This window comes from Mustela putorius, unplaced genomic scaffold (assembly GCF_011764305.1).
Source record: "Mustela putorius furo isolate JIRA1106 unplaced genomic scaffold, ASM1176430v1.1 tig00000695_pilon_pilon_pilon, whole genome shotgun sequence".
NCBI lineage: Eukaryota > Metazoa > Chordata > Mammalia > Carnivora > Mustelidae > Mustela > Mustela putorius.
The window spans coordinates 7,031,970-7,054,782 of NW_025421447.1; the positions used below are offsets into that span (position 1 = coordinate 7,031,970).

The 22,813-nt window shown below is 51.3% G+C and overlaps 2 protein-coding genes across 3 annotated transcripts; one reads left to right on the forward strand and one right to left on the reverse strand.

Moving 5' to 3' along the window:
* Positions 1–10,106: 10,106 nt before the first annotated feature.
* On the reverse strand, positions 10,107–11,704 carry SAT2 (spermidine/spermine N1-acetyltransferase family member 2). Of its 2 annotated transcripts, XM_004760266.3 has the most exons (6): positions 11,420–11,704; positions 11,244–11,295; positions 11,047–11,130; positions 10,851–10,952; positions 10,624–10,664; positions 10,107–10,484 (listed from the first exon to the last, which is right to left on the reverse strand). In XM_004760266.3, exons 1-6 carry the CDS (start codon positions 11,483–11,485, stop codon positions 10,317–10,319), a joined length of 513 nt encoding a protein of 170 aa, XP_004760323.1. In that variant the 5' UTR covers positions 11,486–11,704; the 3' UTR covers positions 10,107–10,316. The 2 variants fall into 2 exon arrangements, with proteins under 2 accessions (XP_004760323.1, XP_004760324.1); XM_004760267.3 differs by lacking the exon at positions 10,851–10,952 and having other exon boundaries at positions 11,420–11,703.
* A 934-nt stretch (positions 11,705–12,638) lies between these two features.
* On the forward strand, positions 12,639–15,806 carry SHBG (sex hormone binding globulin). Its single transcript, XM_004760264.3, has 8 exons — positions 12,639–13,004; positions 13,164–13,255; positions 13,420–13,609; positions 13,928–14,089; positions 14,321–14,483; positions 14,617–14,753; positions 15,180–15,387; positions 15,639–15,806. Exons 1-8 carry the CDS (start codon positions 12,891–12,893, stop codon positions 15,785–15,787), a joined length of 1,215 nt encoding a protein of 404 aa, XP_004760321.2. The 5' UTR covers positions 12,639–12,890; the 3' UTR covers positions 15,788–15,806.
* The last annotated feature ends 7,007 nt before the right edge of the window (positions 15,807–22,813 follow it).

The following is a 22,813-nucleotide window of genomic DNA, read 5'->3' on the forward strand; positions in this document are numbered from 1 at the left end:
CACTCCCTTTCGCTCTCGCGCGCCCCCACCTGGTCGCTTGCTCACGCCTGCGCAGAACGAGATGCCTCCCTTTCTTCACCGCCCCCCCCCGCCCACATCTCTTCCTTTCCCCGCCCCACAACACTGAGAGCGGACCAATCGTGCGGAGGGAGGGGCCGAGCCCACTCGGTCGGATTGGATTTCTGCAGCTCCTGGTCAAGCCACACCCACTTCCCCACCGCCCAGCATCCCTGGACTGGGGCAAGTTGGGGATGGGCATGCGCTTGGATGACTGCTTGGTCACTTTCCCCACCTTTGTCTTTCTTGGTGCGCACGCTCCAAAGGAAAAAAAAAAAAGGAGTCTAAAGGCCAAAAAAAAAAAAAAATAGACAAAGCCTGGGGCGCATGCGCCGGGCTTAATCGCTCTCACGCTGGTGTAGAGACTCTTAGGAGCATCTCTAACTCCAGCTGTAGATTTAAGAGCCGAGTTCCTCCCTTGAGAAGTCGGTCGCGCACACAATGAAGGGTTAAAGGATAATTTCAAGGCGGTACCAAAAAGCAAAGGCAATTTAGTTTAGCGCAAGATTTGATGTCCAAATGCCGAGGAAATTCAAAATAGGAAAAAATGTGGAGTAAGAGGGTAGTAGAGGGAAAAACTCCGGATTCCCGAACTAAGAACTTGGGTTGTAGAGATGAATATAAAAGTAGCACAGAAATTAGAACCGTGTTGTGCATTTAGTCACTTAGCAAGTATATATTTCGCTCTCACTGCGTTTCCAGTGGCTGTGTGCTAAGCGCTAGGGATGCAAAGACACGATGTCAAAACAAGGATTTTATAATGCCTCGGCAAGGAGGGGACAAGCAAGTTAAACCAACTCACAAGTAAGTGCACAGGGTTGGACTGAAGGTGCGATAGAGATAAGGACTTGGTCTGAAGGGAATCCCGGGGAGACAATGATCTGGGGTTCTTCAAGTGACTGGGGAAGACTTGAAGTTTCGAGAACTGAGATGTGAGGCCCGAGTAGGTGTTTGCTAGAGGAAACATGTGGTAAGAGTATTCTTTTTTTTTTTTTTTTTTTAAGATTTTGTTTATTTATTTGACAGAGATCACAAGCAGGCAGAGAGGCAGGCAGAGAGAGAGAGAGAGGAGGAAGCGGGGAGTCTGATGCGGGGCTTGATCCCAGGATCCTGGGATCATGATCTGAGCGGAAGGCAGAGGCTTTAACCCACTGAGCCACCCAGGCGCCCCTGGTAAGAGTATTCTTGAGCTATTAGGAACACAGAGATGCAGACAAACAGAAAGACGTACCCTTTGGGGAACCACAACTAATTGGAATAGCATTTGGCTTGAAGTAAGGAGCTGCCAGAGGGTAGCCTGTGAGGAACTTGTAAATCGGATTAAGGAGAAGGGTTTTTACTTTATGAATTCCAAAGAGCCACTGAAAGGTTTTAAGCAGGAGTGTCTCTCTACAACTGCGTAGAATGGATTAAAAGTTAAGGGTGGTCTCAAGACGTGAGACCGGTGAAAAACCATTGTGATAAGAAAGATGCTGATGACCTTGGAGGAGGGCTGTGGACTACAGAAGTACACGAAGATTGGGGCCTCTTAAACTTGCTGTAGTATCACTGTAGTATCAACAAGAATGGGTGGTGAGGGTGGTGTGGGGAGGGTTCGGGAGCTGGTGAAGAAGTGGGAAGACCCCAAGACAACTCTCAAATTTATACTTAGGGTCACTGAATGAATGGTGCTGCCAATCATGATAAAAAGAACGCAGGCGACAAAGTTTTGGATGACACGTTGATGACTTTGAGTTTGGTGTTGCTCTGAGTTTAAGGGTCCATCGTTTACATGGATATCCCTTGTCTTCAACAAACTTCTCTTTCAACTTAAATGTAATTTCTTTAGCCTTCCACTAGGACTTCCACCTCACACTGCGAAAGCATCCTTCAGTCCTTTGTGGTATCATCATGGTTGTACCCTTAATAATTTGTCCAGGCTCTGTCTTCTGCCATGTAAGACATCAGAGCCTGGGTTCCGGGTCTGGTTTTGCCCATCACTGTATACACAGTACCTAGCACAGTTCTCAGCATGGCAATTTTTTTTTTTAAAGATTTTACTCGTTTATTTGACAGAGAGAGAGCACAAGCAGGGGGAGCAGCAGAGGGAGAGGGAGAAGCAGGGAGCCTGACATGGGGCCCAATCCCAGGACCCTAATTAGGATCATGACCTGAGCCGAAGGCAGATGCTAACCAACTGAGCCTCCTAGGCACACACACACACACACCCAGGTTGGCTAATATTAATGAAAAGAAAGGATCAGTGTTCTGCAAGTCAATGGACACACAGGTACGTGGTCCAAAGAGGTCTTGGTTAGGCAGGTGGATGCAAGAATCATCTAGTGTATTATTCATAGTAAAAGCTATAAAACAAAAATAAATCTCTAAACAGAAGTGTAGACTGAGGAATGAAATGGTCCATGACAGAACTTGCAACTACAGCAGTATTTAAAGTGCTGGCAGAAGAAGAGGTGACTTGGGGCACCTGGGTGGCTCAGTCAGAAAAACATCTGCCTTAGGCTCAGGTCATGATCCTGGGTCCTGAGATCGAGTCCCATGCGGAATCTGCTTCTCCCTCTCCCACTCTCCCTACCTGTGCTTGTTCTCTCTCTCAAATAAAATCTTTAAAAAATTTTTAAAAAGAGAGAGAGAGAAGCCTTCCAGAATCTTTGGGCATCAGTAAGTATAGGGAGGGAGAGACAGTAAAGATTGTGAAGAGGCAGCAGCAATTCTGACAAGGAGAGGGAAAGAGAGTTTGAGTCACTAAGAGGAACAGATCATCAAACGTGCTGGCTGTGAGACTGAAGAGTTTGGGTTTGGACTCATTTTTTTCCCTAAGATTTTATGTATTTATTTGAGAGAGAGAGAAGAGGAGTGCATTAGAGGGGTTAAGGTCAGAGGAGAAGCAGACTCCCCACTGAGCAGGAAGCCCGATGTGGGGCCCGATGTGGGACTCGATCCTGGAACTCCAGGATCATGATGGGATTCCAGGATGATGACCTGAACCGAAAGCAGTCGCTTAATCACCTGAGCCACCAGGCGCCCCTGAGTTTGGACTCTTAAACAATTGCAGTGACTGAATTTTATTTTAAAAATGGCACCCTCACAGACTACCCAGCCTCTGACACCAACAATCCTTTCAGGTTTACATTTTGTCCCTCCGCTGTAGTCACAGTCCATTCAGGCAGAAGATGGGAGTGGGAGAACGGGGAACAGTGTTTCAGACAGGGGAATGGCTTGTGCGGGTGGCCCAGAGGGGGAGTCTGACATGGTGAGAACCAACTAGACAGGCAAGCTAATGGCTGGAAGGGTTGGGCCCTAGCTTGGAGAGGCTGGAACTTGTTTAGAAGTTTGGATTTTCTGCTGAGAGCTGTGGGAGCCATTGCAGAATTTTCAGCTAACTTCTAGCGGGACAGGCAAGGCGTGGCTTGTCTTTGGACTTCTAAATATACAGAGATTTCAAGAAAGAAAGGTGGCTAGGTTGATAGAAGAATGTTGGGAAGTTACTGAAAGTGGGGACTATGTGAAAATTTACGTGCTGAATGTTGACACTTGCCCCAGACTTCTTCTTCACCCAGCTCTGAGGATATGGACAGCCAGGTTGATGCCCTCCGACTGGGGGTCTGGAAGAGTCTTCTGAAAAAAGTCATCAGGTGAGCCAAAAGACCTAAAGATACTGGCCTTAGGGGTTCCTTAAGGAAATGGCCTAGTGGATCGCCCTATAGTGACGTCCACAGAGAACATGTCTCCCCACACCTTACACACACACACACACACACACACACACACACACACAGAGTTTCTGATCGTTCCTTAGTGTCCCAGTCTTAATTATGAGCATGCAGCTGAGGACTACCCGATGTTCGAGGAAAGCCTCTTAAATGAAAGAGCTTCACCCCCTGCAAAAAAAAAAAAAAAAAAAAAAAAGAGAGAGAGAGAGAGAAACATAATAAAAATTTTTAAAAAGAAAGAAAAATAGTTTATTTATTTTATTTTTTTTTTAAGATTTTATTTATTTACTTGACAGAGAGAAATCACAAGTAGTCGGAGAGGCAGGCAGAGAGAGAGAGAGGGAAGCAGGCTCTCTGCTGAGCAGAGAGCCCGATGCGGGACTCGATCCCAGGACCCCGAGATCATGACCCGAGCCGAAGGCAGCGGCTTAACCCACTGAGCCACCCAGGCGCCCCAGAAAAATAGTTTAGAAGAAGTAAAGACTATGCAAGAAGAAAAGCATTAAAAAAAAAACCCTACAGGGGATGGGGTGCCTGGGAGGCTCCATTGGTTCAGCGCCCCGCTCTTGATTTTGGCGCAGGTCGCGATCCCAGGGGTCCTGAGATCAAGCCCTGTGTCAGGCTGCACACTCAGCAGGAAGTCGGGTTATTTTCTAGCTCTCTCTGCCCCCCCCCAACTTTGTGTGTGAGCACACTCTTGCTCTAAAATAACTAAATAAGGGCGCCTGGGTGGCTCAGTGGGTTAAGCCGCTGCCTTCGGCTCAGGTCATGATCTCAGAGTCCTGGGATCGAGCCCCACATCGGGCTCTCTGCTCAGCAGGGAGCCTGCTTCCTCCTCTCTCTCTCTGCCTGCCTCTCTGCCTACTTGTGATCTCTCTCTGTCAAATAAATAAATAAATAAAATCTTTAAAAAAAATTAAAAAATAAAAAAAATAACTAAATAAAATCTTTAAAAAGATATATATTTTTTAAATTGTATTTATTTATTTGACAGGGAGACAGTGAGAGAGAGAACACAAGCAGGGAGAGAAGGAGAGGGAGAAGCAGGCTCCCTGCTGAGCAGGGATCCCGTTTCGGGACTCGATCCCAGGATCCTGGGTTCATGACCTGAGCCAAAGGCAGACGCTTAACGACTGAACCACCCAGGCACCCTAAAAAGATACTTAAAAACAGGGGCACCTGGGTGGCTCAGTCGGTTAAGTGACCGCTTTCGGCTCAGGTCAAGATCCCAAGGTCCTGGGATCCAGCCCTCAGTCAGGCTCCCTGCTCAGCAGGGAGTCTGATCTCTCTCCCTCTTTCCCTCCGCTTGCTTGTTCTCTCTCCCTCAAATAAATATAATCTTTTTTTTTTTTTTTTAAAGATTTTACTTATTTGACAGAGACAGCCGGAGAGGGAACACACACAAGGAGGGTGGGAGAGGGAGAAGCAGGCTTCCCACAGCGCAGGGAGCCTGACCTGGGACTCTGTCCCAGGACCCTGGGATCATGACCTGAGCCAAAGGCAGATGCTTAAAAACTGAGCCACCCGGGCGCCCCTCAAATAAATAAAATCTTTTTTAAAAGAGCTCTTAGAAATTAAAGACATGAGGGATGCCTGGGTGGCTCAGTTGGTTAAGCAGCTGCCTTCGGCTCAGGTCATGATCCCAGTGTCTTGGGATAGAGTCCCACATCAGCTCCTTGCTTGGCAGGGAGCCGGCTTCTCCCTCTGCCTCTGCCTGCCATTCTGTCTGCCTGTGCTCGCTCTCTCTCCCTCTCTCTCTCTCTGATAAATAAATAAAATCTTTAAAAAAAAAGAAATTAAAGACATGAAATGAGAAATAAAAATTCAATAAAGGGTTGGAAAATAAAATTAAAGAAATTTCCCAGAAAGCTGAGCAAAAAATGAAGGAGATAGAAAATGCAAGAAAATTAAAGTTCTGGCCCATGGCATTAAACATCTGAGAAACAAAAGTTCCAGAAAGAAATAACAGGAACATGGAGGGGAAGAGAAAGTCCCCAAAACAACCATATATATATATATTTTTTTGAAAGATTTTATTATTTGACAGAGATCACAAGTAGGCAGAGAGGCAGGCAGAGAGAAAGGGAGAAGCTGGCTCCTGGCTGAGCAGAGAGCCTGATGTGGAGCTCGATCCCAGGACCCTGGGATCATGACTCAAGCCTAAGGCAGAGGCTTTAACCCACTGAGCCACCCAGGTGCCCTGACAATATATATATATATATATATATATATATTTTTTTTTTAAAAGGTTGTATTTATCTTGGGGCGCCTGGGTGGCTCAGTCATTAAGCGTCTGCCTTTGGCTCAGGTCTTGATCTCAGGGTTCTGAGATCAAGACCCATAAAGGGCTCCTTGCTCAGCAGGGAGCCTGCTTGTCCCTCTCCCCCTTCTTCTTGTGCCCCCCCAATAAAGCCTTTTTAAAAGATTTTTTTCTATAACTGAAGAAGATGAGCTTCTAGGTTGCAAAGACGCACTGGGTCCCCACTAAAACATTCCCATGTAAGATTTTAGAAGGCTAGGAAAAGATAAGTTCCTAAAAGCTGTGACTGAGCAAAGAGAAAAGGAAAATGAAAATGGGCTTCATACATTTCATAATGTATGAATAAGAAAAAAGATTCTTTTTTTTTAAGATTTTATTTTTGTTTGACAGACAGAGATCACAAGTAGACAGAGAGGCAGGCAGAGAGAGAAAGGAGGAAGCAGGCTCACCGCTGAGCAGAGAACCCAATGTGGGGCTCGATCCCAGGATGATGGGATCATGACCAGAGCTGAAGGCAGGGGCTTTAACCCACTGAGCCACCCAGGTGCCCCAAATTTCAGGCTTCTTAACAGCAACACCAGAAGCTTGAAGACAATGGAGAAATGCCCTCAAAATTCTTAGTGCAAATTATTTCCAACCTAGTATTTGATACCCAAACAAATGTCAACAAAGCACAAGAGTAGAACAAAGACATTTTCAGACTTACAAGGTCCCAACAACTTTTTAAAGTTCTTATTTAAGTAATCTCCACACCTAACATGGGGCTTGAACCCACAACCCCAACACCCTGAGATCAAGAGTCTCATGACTTTTCGCTGAACCAGCCAGTTGCCCCAAAGTCCCAACAAAATTATTTCCCAAGCAGCCTTTCCTAAGAAGCTCCATCAAAATAAACTGAAAAAGATAAAGAGATAGGTTGGAGATAGGCTGCAGGAAACAGGAGATTAATCCAAGAGGCGAAAAGGGAATCCCAAGATAGGTGTGGAGGGAGATCCAGCAGTGTGGACTGAAAACCAGCCTTTCGCGAGTAGAACAGGTCTAAAGGCTTTGTGAGAAAATTCTCAAACAGAAAAGATAAAATTCCTTACGTGTTTGTATATCCTTAGAACTCCTTAACTCGGGGCTCCTGGGTGGCTCAGTGGAAATCAGGCCTCTGCCTTCAGCTCAGGTCTTGATCTCAGGGTCCTGGGATCAAGTCCCTCATGGAGCTCTCTGCTTGGCGGGGAGCCTGCTCCCCGCCGCCCCCCCTGCCTACTTGTGATCTCTCTCTGTCAATTAAATAAATAAAATTCTTTGAAAAAAGAACTCATTAATACAACTAAAGGAGAATTGGGGGATAAGTTAGAGTACAAAGAAAACAAACCAAACAAACATAAAGGTCAAAGCAACTATTAACTCCAGAAAAAACACAAATGGTTCGGGAAAGATAGACAACTACATCTTTTCACATGGTGGGGCGCCTGGATGGCTCATTCTGTTAAGTATCCAACTCTCGATTTCAGCGCAGGTCATGAATCTCAGGTCAGGCTCTGTGCTCAGCATGGAGTCAACTTGAAATTCTCTCTCCCTCTGCCCCTCCCCCCTGCTCCCCCCTTTCTCACTCTCTAAAATAAATAAATAAATAAAAATCATTAAAAAAAGAAAAAAGCTATCCATAGGGCACAACTATAAAGAGCATTTGCATCGTCATAATACATAAACACTAAACAGATCTAGCCGGAATTATGATATAATATTGGAAGCGTGGGATGATGGGAAAGGGGGTGGGGGTGACAGTGGGAGTGGAAAAGAGAGTTAGCAGTGGGAAGTCAATAGCTAATGTCTGAAGCAGGAGAAGTAGCAACATTGGCATGCTATTTTTAGTCTGAGATACTCAGATGAATCCAAGACAAAACATAGTAACACAATTCAAACACTCAGTTGAAAAGTGATTGTCTTTAAAAACTGAGGGAGTTGCAAGACTGATGTTTTTTCTATTAGCCTCACAGAAGTATTTGATTGTTCATGTAATATAATGTGTATCTAGGATAGGAAAAAAGTGCTGATAACCTCATGGAAGGGGACAGTCAGAGGAGGAGGTCAGTTTAAGACACTACAGCATTTTGCAAAGATGATAGTGGAAGGGGATATAGGGATGTGGATGGATTTGAAAGACGTTTTAGTTACGCTTTCTCTATGCCCACCCCCCACTTTTTAAAAAGATTTTATTTTTTTAAGTAATCTCTACACCCTGTGTGGGGCTGGAACTCACAACCCTGAGCTCGAGAATTCTACATACCACCGACTGAGCCATACCCCTCTATGCTCCCTTTATTTTTATTTATTTAAGATTTTATTTATTTACTTGACAACGATCACAAGTAGACAGAGAGGCAGGTAAAGAGAGAGGGGTTAGCAGGCTCCCCGTTGAGCAGAGAGCCTGATATGGGGATCGATCCCAGGACCCTGGGATCATGACCTGAGCCAAAGGCAGAGGCTTTAACTCACTGAGCCACCCAGGTCCCCCTATGCAGACTCTTAATAAATAATTCTTTTTAAAAAGATACATTAAAAAAATATATTTGATTTATTTAAGAGAGTGCTAGAGTTACGTGGGGTGGGGTGCCGCCGAGGTAGAGAGCATCTCAAGCCAGACTCCTTGCTGAGCGCAGCACTCCAGCCGGCCAGAACCAAGAATCAGATGCTTAACCAGCTGAGCCAAGTAGGTGCCCCTCCATGTTCTCTCTAAGAAGCCCTCCCCTCACTGCCCTCCCCTTTGTTCTAGCTGCTAAGGCCAGAACCCAGGTCCTTATCACCTAATAAGGATCAGGCCCAACATCTAATAGAATCAGCTTGGGCAGGAACCCAAGGCGAAACTGGCTGAGAACAGAGCAAGCTGGACTGGGGGCATTGGGTGAAAACCGACCAAGACGGGGTGGGGAGAGGCGAGACAAGAGAGTGGCCCATGGAAACCATAAACTCCAAAAGCCAAGGCAAAACAAGATGGGGCAAGATAAAATTTGGTAATATTGCTTCCCACTTCATGCCATATTCTTCTGCATTAACTTTTAAAGTTTAAAGTAGTCTATTCTTTTTTTTTTTTTTTGAAGACGTGATACATGGGCATGGCACAAAATTCAGAAGATTCAAAGTGCTCAGTGGGAAGAGAGCTGTCCCCTGGCCCCTCAGAGCCTCCTCAGAGGTGACTACATTCCCTCAGCTTGTTTGTGCGTTTTTCCAGAAATAATGTATTCTGATACAATTTAAGGTTAAGAAAAGCATCACTAGATAAATTGATCATATGTAAAAGATATAAATTCTGGGGTGCCTGGGTGACTCAGACAGTAGAGCACGGGTCTCTTGATCTCAGGGTCCTGAGTTTGAGCCCCATGCTGGGTCTAGAGTTGACTAAAAAAAAAAAAAAAAAAAAAAAAGGATATGCTCCCATTTATACTCACTTAGCTAATGATGTGCATATATGGACATTGAAAAAAATCTGAAAAATTGTTACCAAAGGGTTAATAGCAGTTAGAGAACTAAGGCTATGGATTCTATTTTGATGTTACATGTCCATTCCAATGTTCCTACCAGAAACTCACAGCCGCTGTGTAATAAACTTTTTCTCTCCGTGGGTCTAACGTTCTGTTTTGGGTTTGCCGAACTGAAAATAAGAACTTTGTGACTTTTGAAAAAGGAAAAGCGCTGGTGAGCTGAACTGAGTTTTGGGGGGAGGGGGACGAGGGAGTTGAGGCAAGCGTCCCTTCCCAGCACCGTCGGGACTTCACCGGCAGGGGGCGGCCTGCTCTCGGTGTTGAGCCAGTGGGCGGGCCTCAGCCTGGGGTCCCGAACCTTGCACTCCAGACCCGGGAGGCCTCTGTCTGGGTCCCAAAAGGAGACCCACCAGCCTGATGTGCCAAGCTGGCTCCTTGCTCTTCTCGTCTCTATACACTAGAGCCAACACTCTGCCCTCTGAGGGTGAACATGGTCCTGGGCCCACCTTTAGGGCCAGAAGCCACATCCCCCCCCAACCCACCCACTCACCAGGAGACCAGAACATTCCAGAAAGGTCTCCGGATGGCTGAACTTATCGAGTCATGCACTCGCAGTAATTCTCCTTTATTTCTCCCCCTCAACAAGGAGGTGGGAAGGCCTCTCCCCCAATTCTGCTCTGTCCATATTTTGGGTATAGTTACTCCCAACCTCTCTTCCTTCAGAGGCCTGAGCCAGGGGACACAAGTGTCTCTGCGGAGTGCATGAGCAGGGTGGGGGGGAAAGAGAAGGTCCACTACGTAGATCCTCAAGGAACAGCCTCACTTTCCCGCCAACTTCCTCATGGCCTCTCCGTCAAAGGTAAAGGCATGCCAGCCCTCAGCTTCAGTCAGATCCTGGGCTCCCAGGGCCTTGTACAATGCCATGGCTCTCTGGTTCCAGTCCAGGACGGCCAGGCGGAACTGGGAACAGCCCTGATCCAGGGCCACCTGTGAGAGAAGACGTCGCTGACTTTCCCTTCCCAAAAAGAAAAAAGGCTTTCTCACCCTGCATGGTGACCCCTGTGCCTCCCACCCGTGCGTGCTTTTCCAGGGCCAACCTGGGGGCCCCCCCCATCCCTCTCCTCACCTGTGCCACCCTTCTGATTATTTTGGAGCCAATCCCCTGACCTGTTGTGGGGGAAAAAAGAGAGAGAGAAAACAAAAAGGGGGCGGGAGTCGCGGGTGGGGGAGGAGGAGGGGTTGTTTCCGTTGCAGGTACTCAGAAGAGGGCGTGAGACTGGGGTTAGGGGGCAGGGGATGGGGGCTGGGTCTGGCTGGCTTCCCCCCGCCCCCCGCCCGGCCCCACTCGGGTACCCCGATATTCCGGGGTCACGTAGATGTCTTCCAGATAAACGGTGCGCCCCTTCCACGTGCTGTAGATGAAGTAATACAGCCCATACCCCACCACGCGCGGCCCTGGGATGGAGACAGAAAAGGGCACTGGGCGCCAGGGACCGACCTCTGCGAGCGCGCCGGGGCGGGGGACCCTCGCAGGCCCCGCTGCTCTTACCCTGCGTGTCCCCGGGGGCGGGAGGAAGGTCTGCCACCAAACAGCGGTACAGAGGGTTCTCTCCGAAGCCATCCGCCCTCAGCGCTGCGGAGGTGGGGGTGCGGCAGAGACACAGAAGGGCCTGGGTGTGCGCCCGCCGGGCCCGGAGCTCGGGCCTGGGGGACCCCTCCCCGCTCCTCCCCAGCCTGGGCCCCCACCTTCTTCGCTGATCTGCACCTGGTCCGAGAGTTTCTCGTACTCGGCCAGTTCCTGCGGCGCGGGGACAGAGGCCATATCAGGGCAGGGGACCCCGACTCCCGGCGCCGCACCCCTCCCCCGGCCGCGCCGCCCGCACCCCCTCGCGGGCCCCGGGTTCCCGGCCCGCAGCCGTCACCCGAATCAGCCTCAGGATCTGTCCACAGTCGCCCTCCTCCGCCTCTCGGATCCGCACGGAAGCCATCTGGACCCCGCGGGCTGGGACTGAAGTCCGGTACCCTCCCCTCCGGTCCGACGGGGTGGGGGTGGGGGGTTCGAACGGGCCTACGCTCCTGGCCCGGACAGCGGGGGGCGGGGCGCGGCGGGCCGGGCCGCAGGAGTGGTGGGCGCGAGGGGGCGCCTCTCCGCGCTGCACCCCTGCACCCGCCCGGGGACGCGTCCCGCCAGCCAATCAGCTGGCAGAGCGGGCCCGCCCCGGGGCCCTAGCCCTGCCCCCCACCGCCAGCCCCGTGATCAGGCCCCGGGCAGGGGTCAAGGCCGGACTGCCCTCCCCCTCCCTGTTGTTGCCTGGGTGTCCCAGCCTCTGTGGGTGAAACCTGGCAGTTCAAAAGTCACCTCCACCGGCCTTCCCTAAGTGAAGTGTGCAGTGATTTTCGGCCGTTCTCCTCGCTCTCGTTCACCCACCCAAGGACCCTGCGACGCTGGGTGATTCCTGAAACCGCCCCCAGCTCTGAGCTGTCTCCTAGGAGTCTTCAGTGGCTCTAGGTGTCCCCTCTCTCTGGCGCTCTGGAATTTCAAAACGGGTCAGGGAGAGGGCGATGCGCTTTTGTTGGTAGATGCCACTAAATCACAATCAGGGACAGAACCTCCCTCAGAGGCCTGGGAAGACACTGAGGGAAGAGCTCAGAGCCTGTGTCATCGCAATGAATCCTCCTTCCAGTGAATCTCATAAATCAGATACTACTTTTCACATTTTATGAACAAGAACACTAGCAAGCATCATGGTGGTGTGACTTGGCCAGACTCACTCAGCTGGATGTTTGGTAGTGGAGGTCTCAGCTGTAGTCCTCTCTCTCTCTCTCTCTTTAAGGATCTTATTTATTTGAGAGAGAGAGAGAGAGAGAGAGCGTGTCAGGTGGAGGGGCAGAGGCAGAGAGAGAAGCAGGCGCCCGGCTGAGCAGGGAGCTGAAGTGGGGCTTCATCCCAGGACCCTGGGATGGTGACCTGAGCCCAAGGCAGACGCTTGACCCGCAGAACCACCCAGACGGCCCTCTGCTGTAGTTCTGACAGAGGATGCTTCTCGGGGTGCAGGGATCTCGTGGCGGGGGGCGGGTGGTAGAGGCAGCCTCCCCAGAGGGGGCAGAAGGCTTCAAGGGACCAGGTCAGGCTCTAAAGGAGGAGAGGGGAAGTGGGGTATACTGTTCTTCTAGCTCGTAAACAATCCTGGAAGGGGGAGTGTAGTGGAGAAACTCGGTCCCTCCCCCAAGTTGTCATCAGAGGGGTCAGAGGGGCCACAGGGTCAGTGTCCGGTCTCCTGCCCCCCTTCGTCCCCCCGAGCAACCTTTAACCCAACACCAACTACAGAAAGGCTGTCTGCCCCCACACATTCTCCCTAGAGTTCCCTGAACCACAGAGGACCTCAGCTGACCATGGAGGGCAGAGGCCCGCTGGCCACATCTCCCGGGTGGCTGTCGCTGCTACTGCTGCTGCTACCACCACCCGGCCACCAGGGAGGGGCCCTGAGACATGGTCTCTCCGCCCAGGTGCAGGAGTCTTGGGATGGGGTGCTCCGTGCACACGCACGTGTTTAAGCGACCTACACTTTGGCTTCTGCTCCTGCCTTCCTCCCGTCCCTGCTGCCCTGCCTCTCCGTCCATCTCTGGTCAGTCCTCACTGTACCTTGTTTGTTCTTCTGCTGACAGAGGATCCAGGACCCCCCTGCGGTGCACCTCAGCAGTGGCTCAGGACAAGAGCCTATCACCATCATGACTTTTGACTTCACCAAGATCAGGAAGTATGAAGTTGACCCAGCCCCTTGCTGGAGTCCCCGACCCTACCTTCCCTTTCTCTGATCTTCTCCTTCTCCTATCTCCCTCCCTGTCCCTCAGCCTCCCTCTTCCCACTTTTACACCCAGAGGGCATGCCATATGCATAGCCTTTCCTCCTCTGCCCTTCCAGAAGCTTTTCCTCCTTTGAGCTTCAAACCTGGGATCCAGAGGGAGTGATTTTTTACGGCGACACCAACCCAGAGGACGACTGGTTTGTGCTGGCACTTCGAGACGGCAGGCCCGAGATCCAGCTGCACAATCAGCTGACGCAGGTGACTGTGAGCGCTGGCCCCCGGCTGGACGATGGCCGGTGGCACCAGGTAAGACGGCTCTGGTCCTGAGGGGAGGCGTGTCCTGAGTTGGCCCGAGGAAACGCAACAGAAAGGAGTTTTCGGGCATCCCCTTCCCACCGTCATCTTATTCAATCTGCACACAACCTCCACAGCCTCACTGTACCTGTCCCCAGTTTTCTGGAGGGCCGTCCTGAGGCTTACGGCCCAAATGAACCAAGGATGTTAGCAGACTCCACGAGTCCATGTTCTTTCTGTTCTTTCTGTGATACTCGGCTGCTTGGGAAGAAGGGGGCGGAGGCAGGCCCCAGTGGCCTCTGATTGGGTTCTGCTCCTTCCTCCCTGCAGGTGGAAGTGAGGGTCCTGGAGGACTCCCTCCTCCTGAGCGTGGATGGGGAGGAGGTGCTGCGCCTGAGACAGGTGTCTGAGTCTCTGGCCAGCAAACCCCAGCCCATCGTCAGGATTGCCCTGGGGGGACTCCTGTTCCCCGCCTCCAGCCTCCGTTTGCCGGTAAGGACATCGCAGGGTTGGGGGCTGACCCAAGCTGTTAGAGTATGGCTGGCTGGGTGACCCTGGGAGCCCGAGGCCACATTTTTCATGAGAGCTGGTGGCACGTCAGCTGTGTGGTTCTGGAGAAGCCAAGAGCTTGTGTCTTCGAGGGGAACCAGCTGAGGGCAGACAGGGGCTCCAATGTCTTGATGACAACATCCCCACTTCTTCCCTTCCCTCCACTGGCTCCAGCTGGTCCCTGCCCTTGACGGCTGCCTACGCCGGGGTACCTGGCTGGACCCGCAGGCCCAGACCTCGGGGTCTGTCCCTATGAGGAGCCTCAAGAGCTGTGCCTTGCAGTCCCAACCTGGATCGTTCTTCCCTCCAGGGACGCATGCAGAATTCAATCTCCAAGGTAAAGGCTGCTCTTCCCTGCGCAGCTAGCTCTGTGTCTACCTTCCCCCGTCTCCTTCCAGCCCTGGCTGCCTCCGTCCGTGAGCCCCCAGGCTTGAGTCCTCACGGGGATCTCTTCCCCTGCAACCACCCAGACATTCCCCAGCCTCATGCAGAGCCCTGGGCCTTCTCTCTGGACCTGGGACTCCAGCAGGCAGCAGGCTCTGGCCACCTCCTTGCCCTTGGGACCCCAGAAAACCCTTCTCAGCTCAGCCTCCACCTCCAAGATCAAGTAAGAGGGGTGCTGGCTGTATTTGGTGGAGCTGGGGAGCAGCAGGTGGGGGCGGGGGGGGAGCTCCAAACTGTATATTAAGGTGCAGGGGGGCAGGGGTCAGAGACACATCTCGAACCTGCCCACAACAAGCACGTGACATTTTATTTACTTATTAATTCGATCTTACGGTTAAGGAATCTCTATACCCAACTTGGGGCTCAAACTCACAACCCTGAGATCCGGAATCTCGTGCTCTGCTAGGTCAGCCAGCCGGGCACCCCTACAAATGGTTTTTATCTAGATTGTATTGACTTGGGAGAGCTGTGGTTTATGGAATACCAAGCCAGGAAAATTGAGGCAATAAAAGATGGGGCCCCAGGGAGTGGATGTGGTCCATTCTTTCCACCCCCAACCCCCCCAATCCCTGTCCCGCACACTCTGCAGAAGGTGGTGGTGTCCTCTGGGACAGGGCCCGACCTGGATCTGCCCCTGGTCTTGGGACTCCCTCTTCAGCTGAAGCTGGCTGCGTCCGGGGTGGTCTTGAACCAGGGGTCTAAGAAGGAGATCCTTGCTCTGCCCGCCTTGGACTTGGCCTCCCTCCTCAAGCTCTGGGTCTGGCCGCAGGGGCGCCTCTTCCTGGGGGCTCTGCCAGGTAAGACGGGGACATTCGTGTTGCTCAGCACACTGCTGGAAATAGGTAGAGAGAGAGAACAAGACGTGCAGGTGTGTGTTCCTAGTGGAAGGAAACCTCTGGAAATGGAGAAGAAAGGCCACAAGAAGAGAAGGGATAAGGGGCAGCAGGAAGAAGTGCTTTAAAAAAGTTAAGTCAGAGAGTTGGGAAAGTGGGGGGCAGCCTGTGGGTCCAAGTTGCCCTAATGTGTCCTCTGGGCCCCCTCTTTGTAGGAGAGACCTCTTCTGCCTCCTTTTGCTTGAATGGCCTTTGGGCCCAAGGCCAGAAGCTGGACATGGACCGGGCCCTGAGCAGAAGTGAGGATATCTGGACCCACAGCTGTCCCCAGGGCCCAAACAATGGCACCGACACCACCCATTAAATCCCCACCTAAGAATCCCCTTGAACGTCTCTCATTCATTACTCGACCACGGTTCACGGTGCCTCTGCAATGTACCAGGCGCCCTGCTGCACAGCGGGTTGTACTGATGAGGAAAGGACACCCTGGTTCCTGGCTTCTTGGTGCTCACGGCCCCCCGCGGGAGGCAGGCAACCAGCAAAGACTCGCAAGTAAGTGGATGACTGGAAACCGGTAAGCGCCATAAAGGGAAGCATCGTGAGAGCTTGGAGAGACCTTAACCTAGTAGGGGGTCAAGGCAAGCTTCCCGAGAGCTGTGACTTCTCCAGCTGAGATTAACAGCAGCACCAGGACACACACACACACACACACACACACTACACACAGGTAATTTTCTTTCCCAGCATTTACTCCCTGTGGAAATTCCACTCCCCCGTCCCCCCGCGTGGCCCCTTGTGGAAGGTCGGGGTCCAGAGGGGAGGGGAGCAAGGGAATTCTGTCGGTCCTGCGATGAGCCACTGCTGTGCAAGGAAGGAGCAGCAGGGGGTGTGAGAGAGCCGTAGAGATAGGGGGCAGGGTTCTGGGAAAAGGGGTAGAAATGGCTGGGAGGAAATAAAAAAGGAGTGGCACCCAGGGAGAAGCAGCTTGCATCTCTTCCAGTCTTGGTCCACTTGCTGCATTCCCCGACGAATTCATCTCTTACTCCATTAAATAAGAGCTGGTTTATGCTGGTCCCAACTGGGAAAAACAGATCCAGAAACAACTCTGTCCTCAGCCCCGAGACCTCTGCAGAGTGCTGGTGTCCCAGCCCCTACCCAGGGTACCCACACATTTCAGCCCCTAGCTTCCTGGGAAACCTTCAAGCCCAGAATCCCCAGGCCCCTAGAGAGCCCTGGAGCTCCATCCGTCCCCACCTCTCAATCCTCATCCCCTCTCTAGAGCTGATCACCCATCCCTTATCTCCAGAACCCATGGGGATCCCAGCCTCTTGGCTCCTTAAAATGATTTTCCTACCAGTCACCCGGGCAACAGGGTGAGTCACTCATTGGACCGCTGTCTCCTTCTGCAGAGATCAGCCAGGACCTAAGTGACCCCAGGGTAAGGAGGCTCCAGGAGAGCCTGTGGGGATGGAAGTTACAAAGCCCAGGCTTCTCCTTGGACGCTCCCAGTCTTGACTCTGAGGGTCTACAGCTGCCTGCAGCAGGTGGAGTGTTCTGGAGAGGTCTGAGCAGGGCCAGGAAGCCCAGATTCAGCTCGGGTCCCCTGGGCCATCAGATGTGTCCATTCAGATGGTATTTACTGAGCACCTACTGTGTATCAGGCACGATTCTGGGCACTGAGGATGCATTGATGAAAAAGACAGACACAATCCCTGTTTTTTTTTTTTCTTTAGATTTATTTATTTATTTGAGAAAGAGAGAAAAGGAGCATGAGGTAGGGAATGGCAGAGAGAGAGGGAGACAGAAACCCTAGCAGACTCCCACTCAGCATGGAGCCCGACATGGGCTCAATCCCATGACCCTGATATCACAGACCCCAGCCAAAACCAAGAGGCAGAGGCTTAAGGAAACTGACGGCACCACCCAGGCGCCCCCACCGTCCCTGTCCTTATGGAGCTCATGGTATGGTGGCAGGGGCCGAGAGCCCATGAAGAAGAAAAACAAGTAAGCGAGATCCTTTCAGATAGTGGTTAGTGCTTTAAAGGGAATAAGATCCTGTAACGTAAGAGAGGACAGGAGTAGACTGGCGGTACTGGCCGGGTGGTCAGGAACGGCCTATCTAAGGCAGTGTCACTTGAGCAAAGACCTGAATAATGAAAAGAAGCCAGTCCTGTGGGGGCCCCAGATGGGAGCCAGTGGGGAGGGTTAGAGGACCCTGAACACGCCTGGGTCCCCGTCGAAGGGTGGTTCTGAGCCTCCGAAACTCTTGTCTCCAAGGATTGTCCCGGGAGCTGGCTTTGCCCTCCTCCCCGCACCCCACCCCGTCCGGGAGTCCGCAGCCCCCAACCTCTCTTTCTCCAGTCTGCCCTAGATTCCGGGATTTCTGATTACTGCCCAGAGCTGTCTACACTCTTTCATTAAGACTGACTTTGGTTTGACACACAGGCTGCCCCACCAAGGGCACCTCCAGTGCCTGCCCAGGGCCCCCTGGCTCTCCCACACCCCTACAGACCTTTCCAGAGCTTGGCAGCATATCCTGCAGCCTCCAGGCCTGGTCTGTCCACTCACCCCGCCCTGGGTACTGCCTGTCTCTTCTCTCCCACCTTCGCCTTCTCCCTCCCTCTCCTTTTCCTTCTTTTAAGCCTTGAGTGCTGGCTGTCAACCACACCAAGTTATGTCAGGTAGTCCACAGGGACCTCCAAGATGACTAAGTCTCACTCCTCGTCCTGGAGAACCAGAGTCTTGGGAGAGAGGTAGGCAGACCGGGGAAGTTCGTGAACAGAGACCTCTATGAGGTGCCAGGGAAACTGGCTGCGGGGGGAACCACTGAACGTTTGAACTTGAACAAACGCATCAGTCTCTTGACTTTACACGATCCCCATCTCCAAAAGAGGAAAGTCCCTCTACTCCTAGGCGTGCTGTGAAGATCTCATGGACCTGGGAGTCCAGATTCCTGGCCCTGAGCTTGACCTAGAGGAAGCGGTCAGTATAGGAGAGATGTTGCTTCCTTGGCCATCGTTAACCTCATGCATAGTTCTTGAAATCGATGTCTGACCTTGAGGGTATAAAAGATGAGGAAGGGCGTGCAGGGCTGGGCTGAGACGGGATGAGGGCTGGCTGAGGACGCTCCTTGAGCCACAGGGTGAGAGGCCTTGTATGTGCTGCTGAGGAGCTGGCGGCGGCGGGGGGGGGGGCGGCTGTGATCTGGTCAGTGATCAGTGGCAGAACATCTGTGTTTCTCTCCTTTTTTTCCCCCCAGTTGTGGCATAACATGCAATTAACCATCTTTTTTTTTTTTTTTTTAAAGATTTTATTTATTTATTTATTTGTCAGAGAGAGAGTGAGCGAGAGCGAGCATAGGCAGACAGAATGGCAGGCAGAGTCAGAGAGAGAAGCAGGCTCCCTGCGGAGGGCAAGGAGCCCGATGTGGGACTCGATCCCAGGACCCTGGGATCATGACCTGAGCCGAAGGCAGCTGCTTAACCAACTGAGCCACCCAGGCGTCCCTGCAATTAACCATCTTAAGAAAAAAAGATTAATTTTATTTATTTGAGAGAGAGAGCACGCGAGTGTGAGCTCAGCAGGGGGTAGGGTAAGGGAGAGAGAGAGACAAGGAGACGCTGAGCTGAGGCAGAGCCTGACGTGGGGCTCGATCTCATGACCCTGAGATCATGACCTGAGATGAAGCCAAGAGTCAGACGCTCACACAGGTGCCCCACAATCGACTGTCTTCTAAAAAAAATTTTTGAATTTGACTCTGGTTGTCTGAACTGTACCATCTTAACTGTTTTTATCGCTCCGTGGCATTTAAGTTTCTCACTGTGGGGCACCCATCGCCACCATTCATCTCCAGAACTGTTCACCTTGCAAAACTGAAACTCTGTGCCCGTTCAGTAATAGCGCCCACCCCCATCCCCATATTTGTGTGCTGGAGTTCTCTTTCTTTATTCTTGTCTCTGCAAAGACCTGTCTTGTTGGGAACGAGATAGCTGAATCCGTGGGATTTGGGAGGTGAGAGGAGGATCAAGGGGCACAGAACTCACGATGGCCACTGGATTTGGGGAAGGGGGTGTGGGAGGTCTTATTCATTTCCTTTCTGGAGATGACTGGGTTCCAGGAAGGGGCTGGGGGTTTGTAGCGGCTTTTTTTTTTTTTTTTCCTTAAAGACTTTATTTATTTATTTATTTGACAGACAGAGATCACATGCAGGCAGAGAGGCAGGCAGAGAGAGAGAGAGAGAGAGAGAGAGGGAAGCAGGCACCCTGCTGAGCAGAGAGCCCAATGCGGGGCTCGATCCCAGGACCCTGAGATCATGACCTGAGTCGAAGGCAGAAGCTTTAACTCATTGAGCCACCCAGACGCCCCTTGTAGCGGCTTTTTGACACCCCCCCCCTTACTGTATTTCCCTGTGAATACTAATGCTGCATTTGGTAGCACGCTTCCTCTGGCCCATATTCATGCTGACCTGCACCTAGAGGAGAAGAACATACATAGGTGCCACAGGTGCCTTTGGCCTCGCCCCGAAATGCACAGAAGGTGTTCGTTCTTTTCTGAGGGAGCCCGTGTACAGGACAGAAACAGAACCAGAGGTCTGAAGCCTATCCCCAGGCCATGGGTGTTGAGGATAGCAGCCAGGTCTCATCTCTCCGATGGTGCCTGGGTCATTTCGATGCTCCTTGTCTGATGAAAGAAAGAGCAAGTGACCTCGCCTGTGGTTTCTAAAAGGAGCCATTCCATGCTGAAGCACAATTCAGCAACCAGACTTTTATCTTCCATAGCTCTGTGTGTTGTTTGGGTGTCGGAGGATATATATATGAAGTCTAAGGCAAAAGGTCTGTTTTCTAAATGCTCAGAGTCTGATTAGAAAAGGTAAATTACAGGGCGCCTGGGTGGCTCAATGGGTTAAGCCTCTGCCTTCGGCTCAGGTCATGATCCCAGGGTCCTGGGATCCAGCCCGGCATGGCATTGGGCTCTCTGCTCAGCGGGGAGCCTGCTTCCCACCCTCTTTCTGCCTGCCTCTCTGCCTACTTGTGATTTCTCTCTCTGTGTGTCAAATAAATAAATAAAATCTTTTTTAAAAAAGATTATTTATTTATTTGACAAAGAGGGAGAGAGATCATAAGTAGGCAGAGAGGCACGGAGAGAGAGGGGGTGGGAAGCAGGCTCCCCGCCAAGCAGAGAGCCCGATGCAGGGCTCAATCCCAGGACCCTGAGACCATGACCTGAGCTGAAGGCAGAGGCTTAACCTGCTGAGCCACTCAGCGCCCCATAAATAAAATCTTAAAAAAAAAAAAAAAAGAAAGAAAGAAAGAAAGAAGAGAAAAGGTAAAATACACCACGAGAGCTGTCAGCCCAGTTACTCCAGATGAAAACCCAGGCATTGGACTTGACTGCTCTCTTTCTGTCACCCCATGGTTCCTGCAGTGGTCCTTCTAATGTAGATCCCGAACCTTTCCTCTTGTCTCCACCTGCAAACCCGCTCCCGTCATCTAGGACATCCATGTCTCCTGTAGGGACTCCTGCGAAGCCTGCCCAACTGGTCTCCTTGCTTTCCATGGTCCATTCTCCACGCAGCAGCTGTGGTGATTTTCACGAAATCTCATCAGGTCACTCCCTGCTTAAAACCCTAGAATTAGGGGCGCCTGGGTGGCTCTGTCAGTTAGGCATCTGCCTTCGGCTCAGGTCATGTTCCCAGAGGCCTGGGACTGAGTCCCGCATGGAGCCCTGCATCAGGCTCTCAGTTGGGCAGGAGGCTTGCTTCTCCCTCTCCCACTGCCCTTCCTGCTCCCCACTACTGCTCACTCTTCTCTCACTCACACTCTCTGTCTCTCTCTCTCTCTCTCTGTATTTGAGATCACAAGTAGGCAGACAGGCAGGCAGAGAGAGAGAGAGGGAAGCAGGCTCCCCGCTGAGCAGGGAGCCCGATGCAGGGCTCGATCCCAGGATCCTGAGATCATGACCCGAGGCGAAGGCAGAGGCTCAACCCATTGAGCCACCCAGGCATCCCTGTAAATAAAATCTTAACCAAACAAATAAAGCTTAGAATTACTTCTGTGATGGTTGGATTAATCCAAACTGCATTCTAGACCCGTATGATCTGGTTCTTGCCTCCCTCTGGGATCTCTCGCTGTACTGATCTTGTCTTCCCTCCTCGAAGGTCAGCTTTCGCACTATACTTCCGTCCTCCTGGAAGGATGAGTCTTCTCCCACAGGTCCCTGTGGCTCCCTTTGGGTTACTCAGGTCCCACACTGACCCTTACACTCTTCATTAAAGTCCTCCTGGACCATCCAGGGGCTGTCTGAACATTACCCTGTTGTATTTTTCCTGCATAATATTATAATGCATTATTTTATTTCTTTGCTGATTTTTATTATTTGTTGGAACGGGAGTCCTGGGAGCACAGGGACCAGAACAGAGCCTGGCCCTAAGTTAATGCTCATTAGCTACGTGCAATGAATGAATGGGGGGTGGGGCTGGGCTCGGAAGGGCGGGCAGACGTCCAGGATGCGGATGCGGGAATGAAACGGACAAAGGTGTGGAGTCAGAAGGAAGCACAGCCTGTCCCGGGGGTGGCCGGCTCCACTCCAGGGGACGACACATTGGGTCCTAGTGGGAAAGGAGGCTGGGGACACAGGCTGCGTTTAGATAGTGGAAGGCCCCAAAGGAGACACAAAAGAATCAGGACTCCCGTCTTGCAGGCTAACAGGAAGCCATTGAAGACCTTTGAGCAGAGGAGTGGCCTAATTAAAACTGTATCTTGAGAAAATGAATCCAGAGCCTGCTGCGGAAGGCGCCCAGGCAGAACCAGCTGTATAATTTGCAGGACGGAGATGTGGGATCCCCTGTTCAAAAAGCAGGAGGAAAAGTTCCATTCAAGGCACTGAAAGAGAAAATGTTTTCCTTTCTTTTTGACATTCTTTCCTCGAGTTCTCGGGGGCTTTTGCTATTTAACGTTGTTTGAAATAAAGAAAAACTACCATTCTTCTACCTTCAGCTTTCTGACAAGCACAGAAAGACTGAAAGGAAAAGGAATTATGGGCAGCTCAGTGCTCCTGTCCCTTCCATGTCATTCTTTCCAGCTGAAGTGCTTGGCTGAGTCAGGAAGTAGCTAGCACGACCAAGAAGGGTTAGTAGCTATCACCCATGTCTTCTAAAGCGCCATCGCCTTCTTTCTGTGTTCCAAGCAAGGTCGGCTTGGAACGTAAAGCGTGGCCTCTCAGCGATCGGCCTCTGGAGTGGTGCAGGTGTGTGAATAACATGCTTACCTTATCTCCTCTGGGCACACGAACACTCCATTGTCCCATTGGACTTTTCTTGCAAATTACAACTTAAAAGATAAAATTAGGAAGAGCTACAGGATTCTGACAGCAGAGCAAAAGGCTCTTCTGA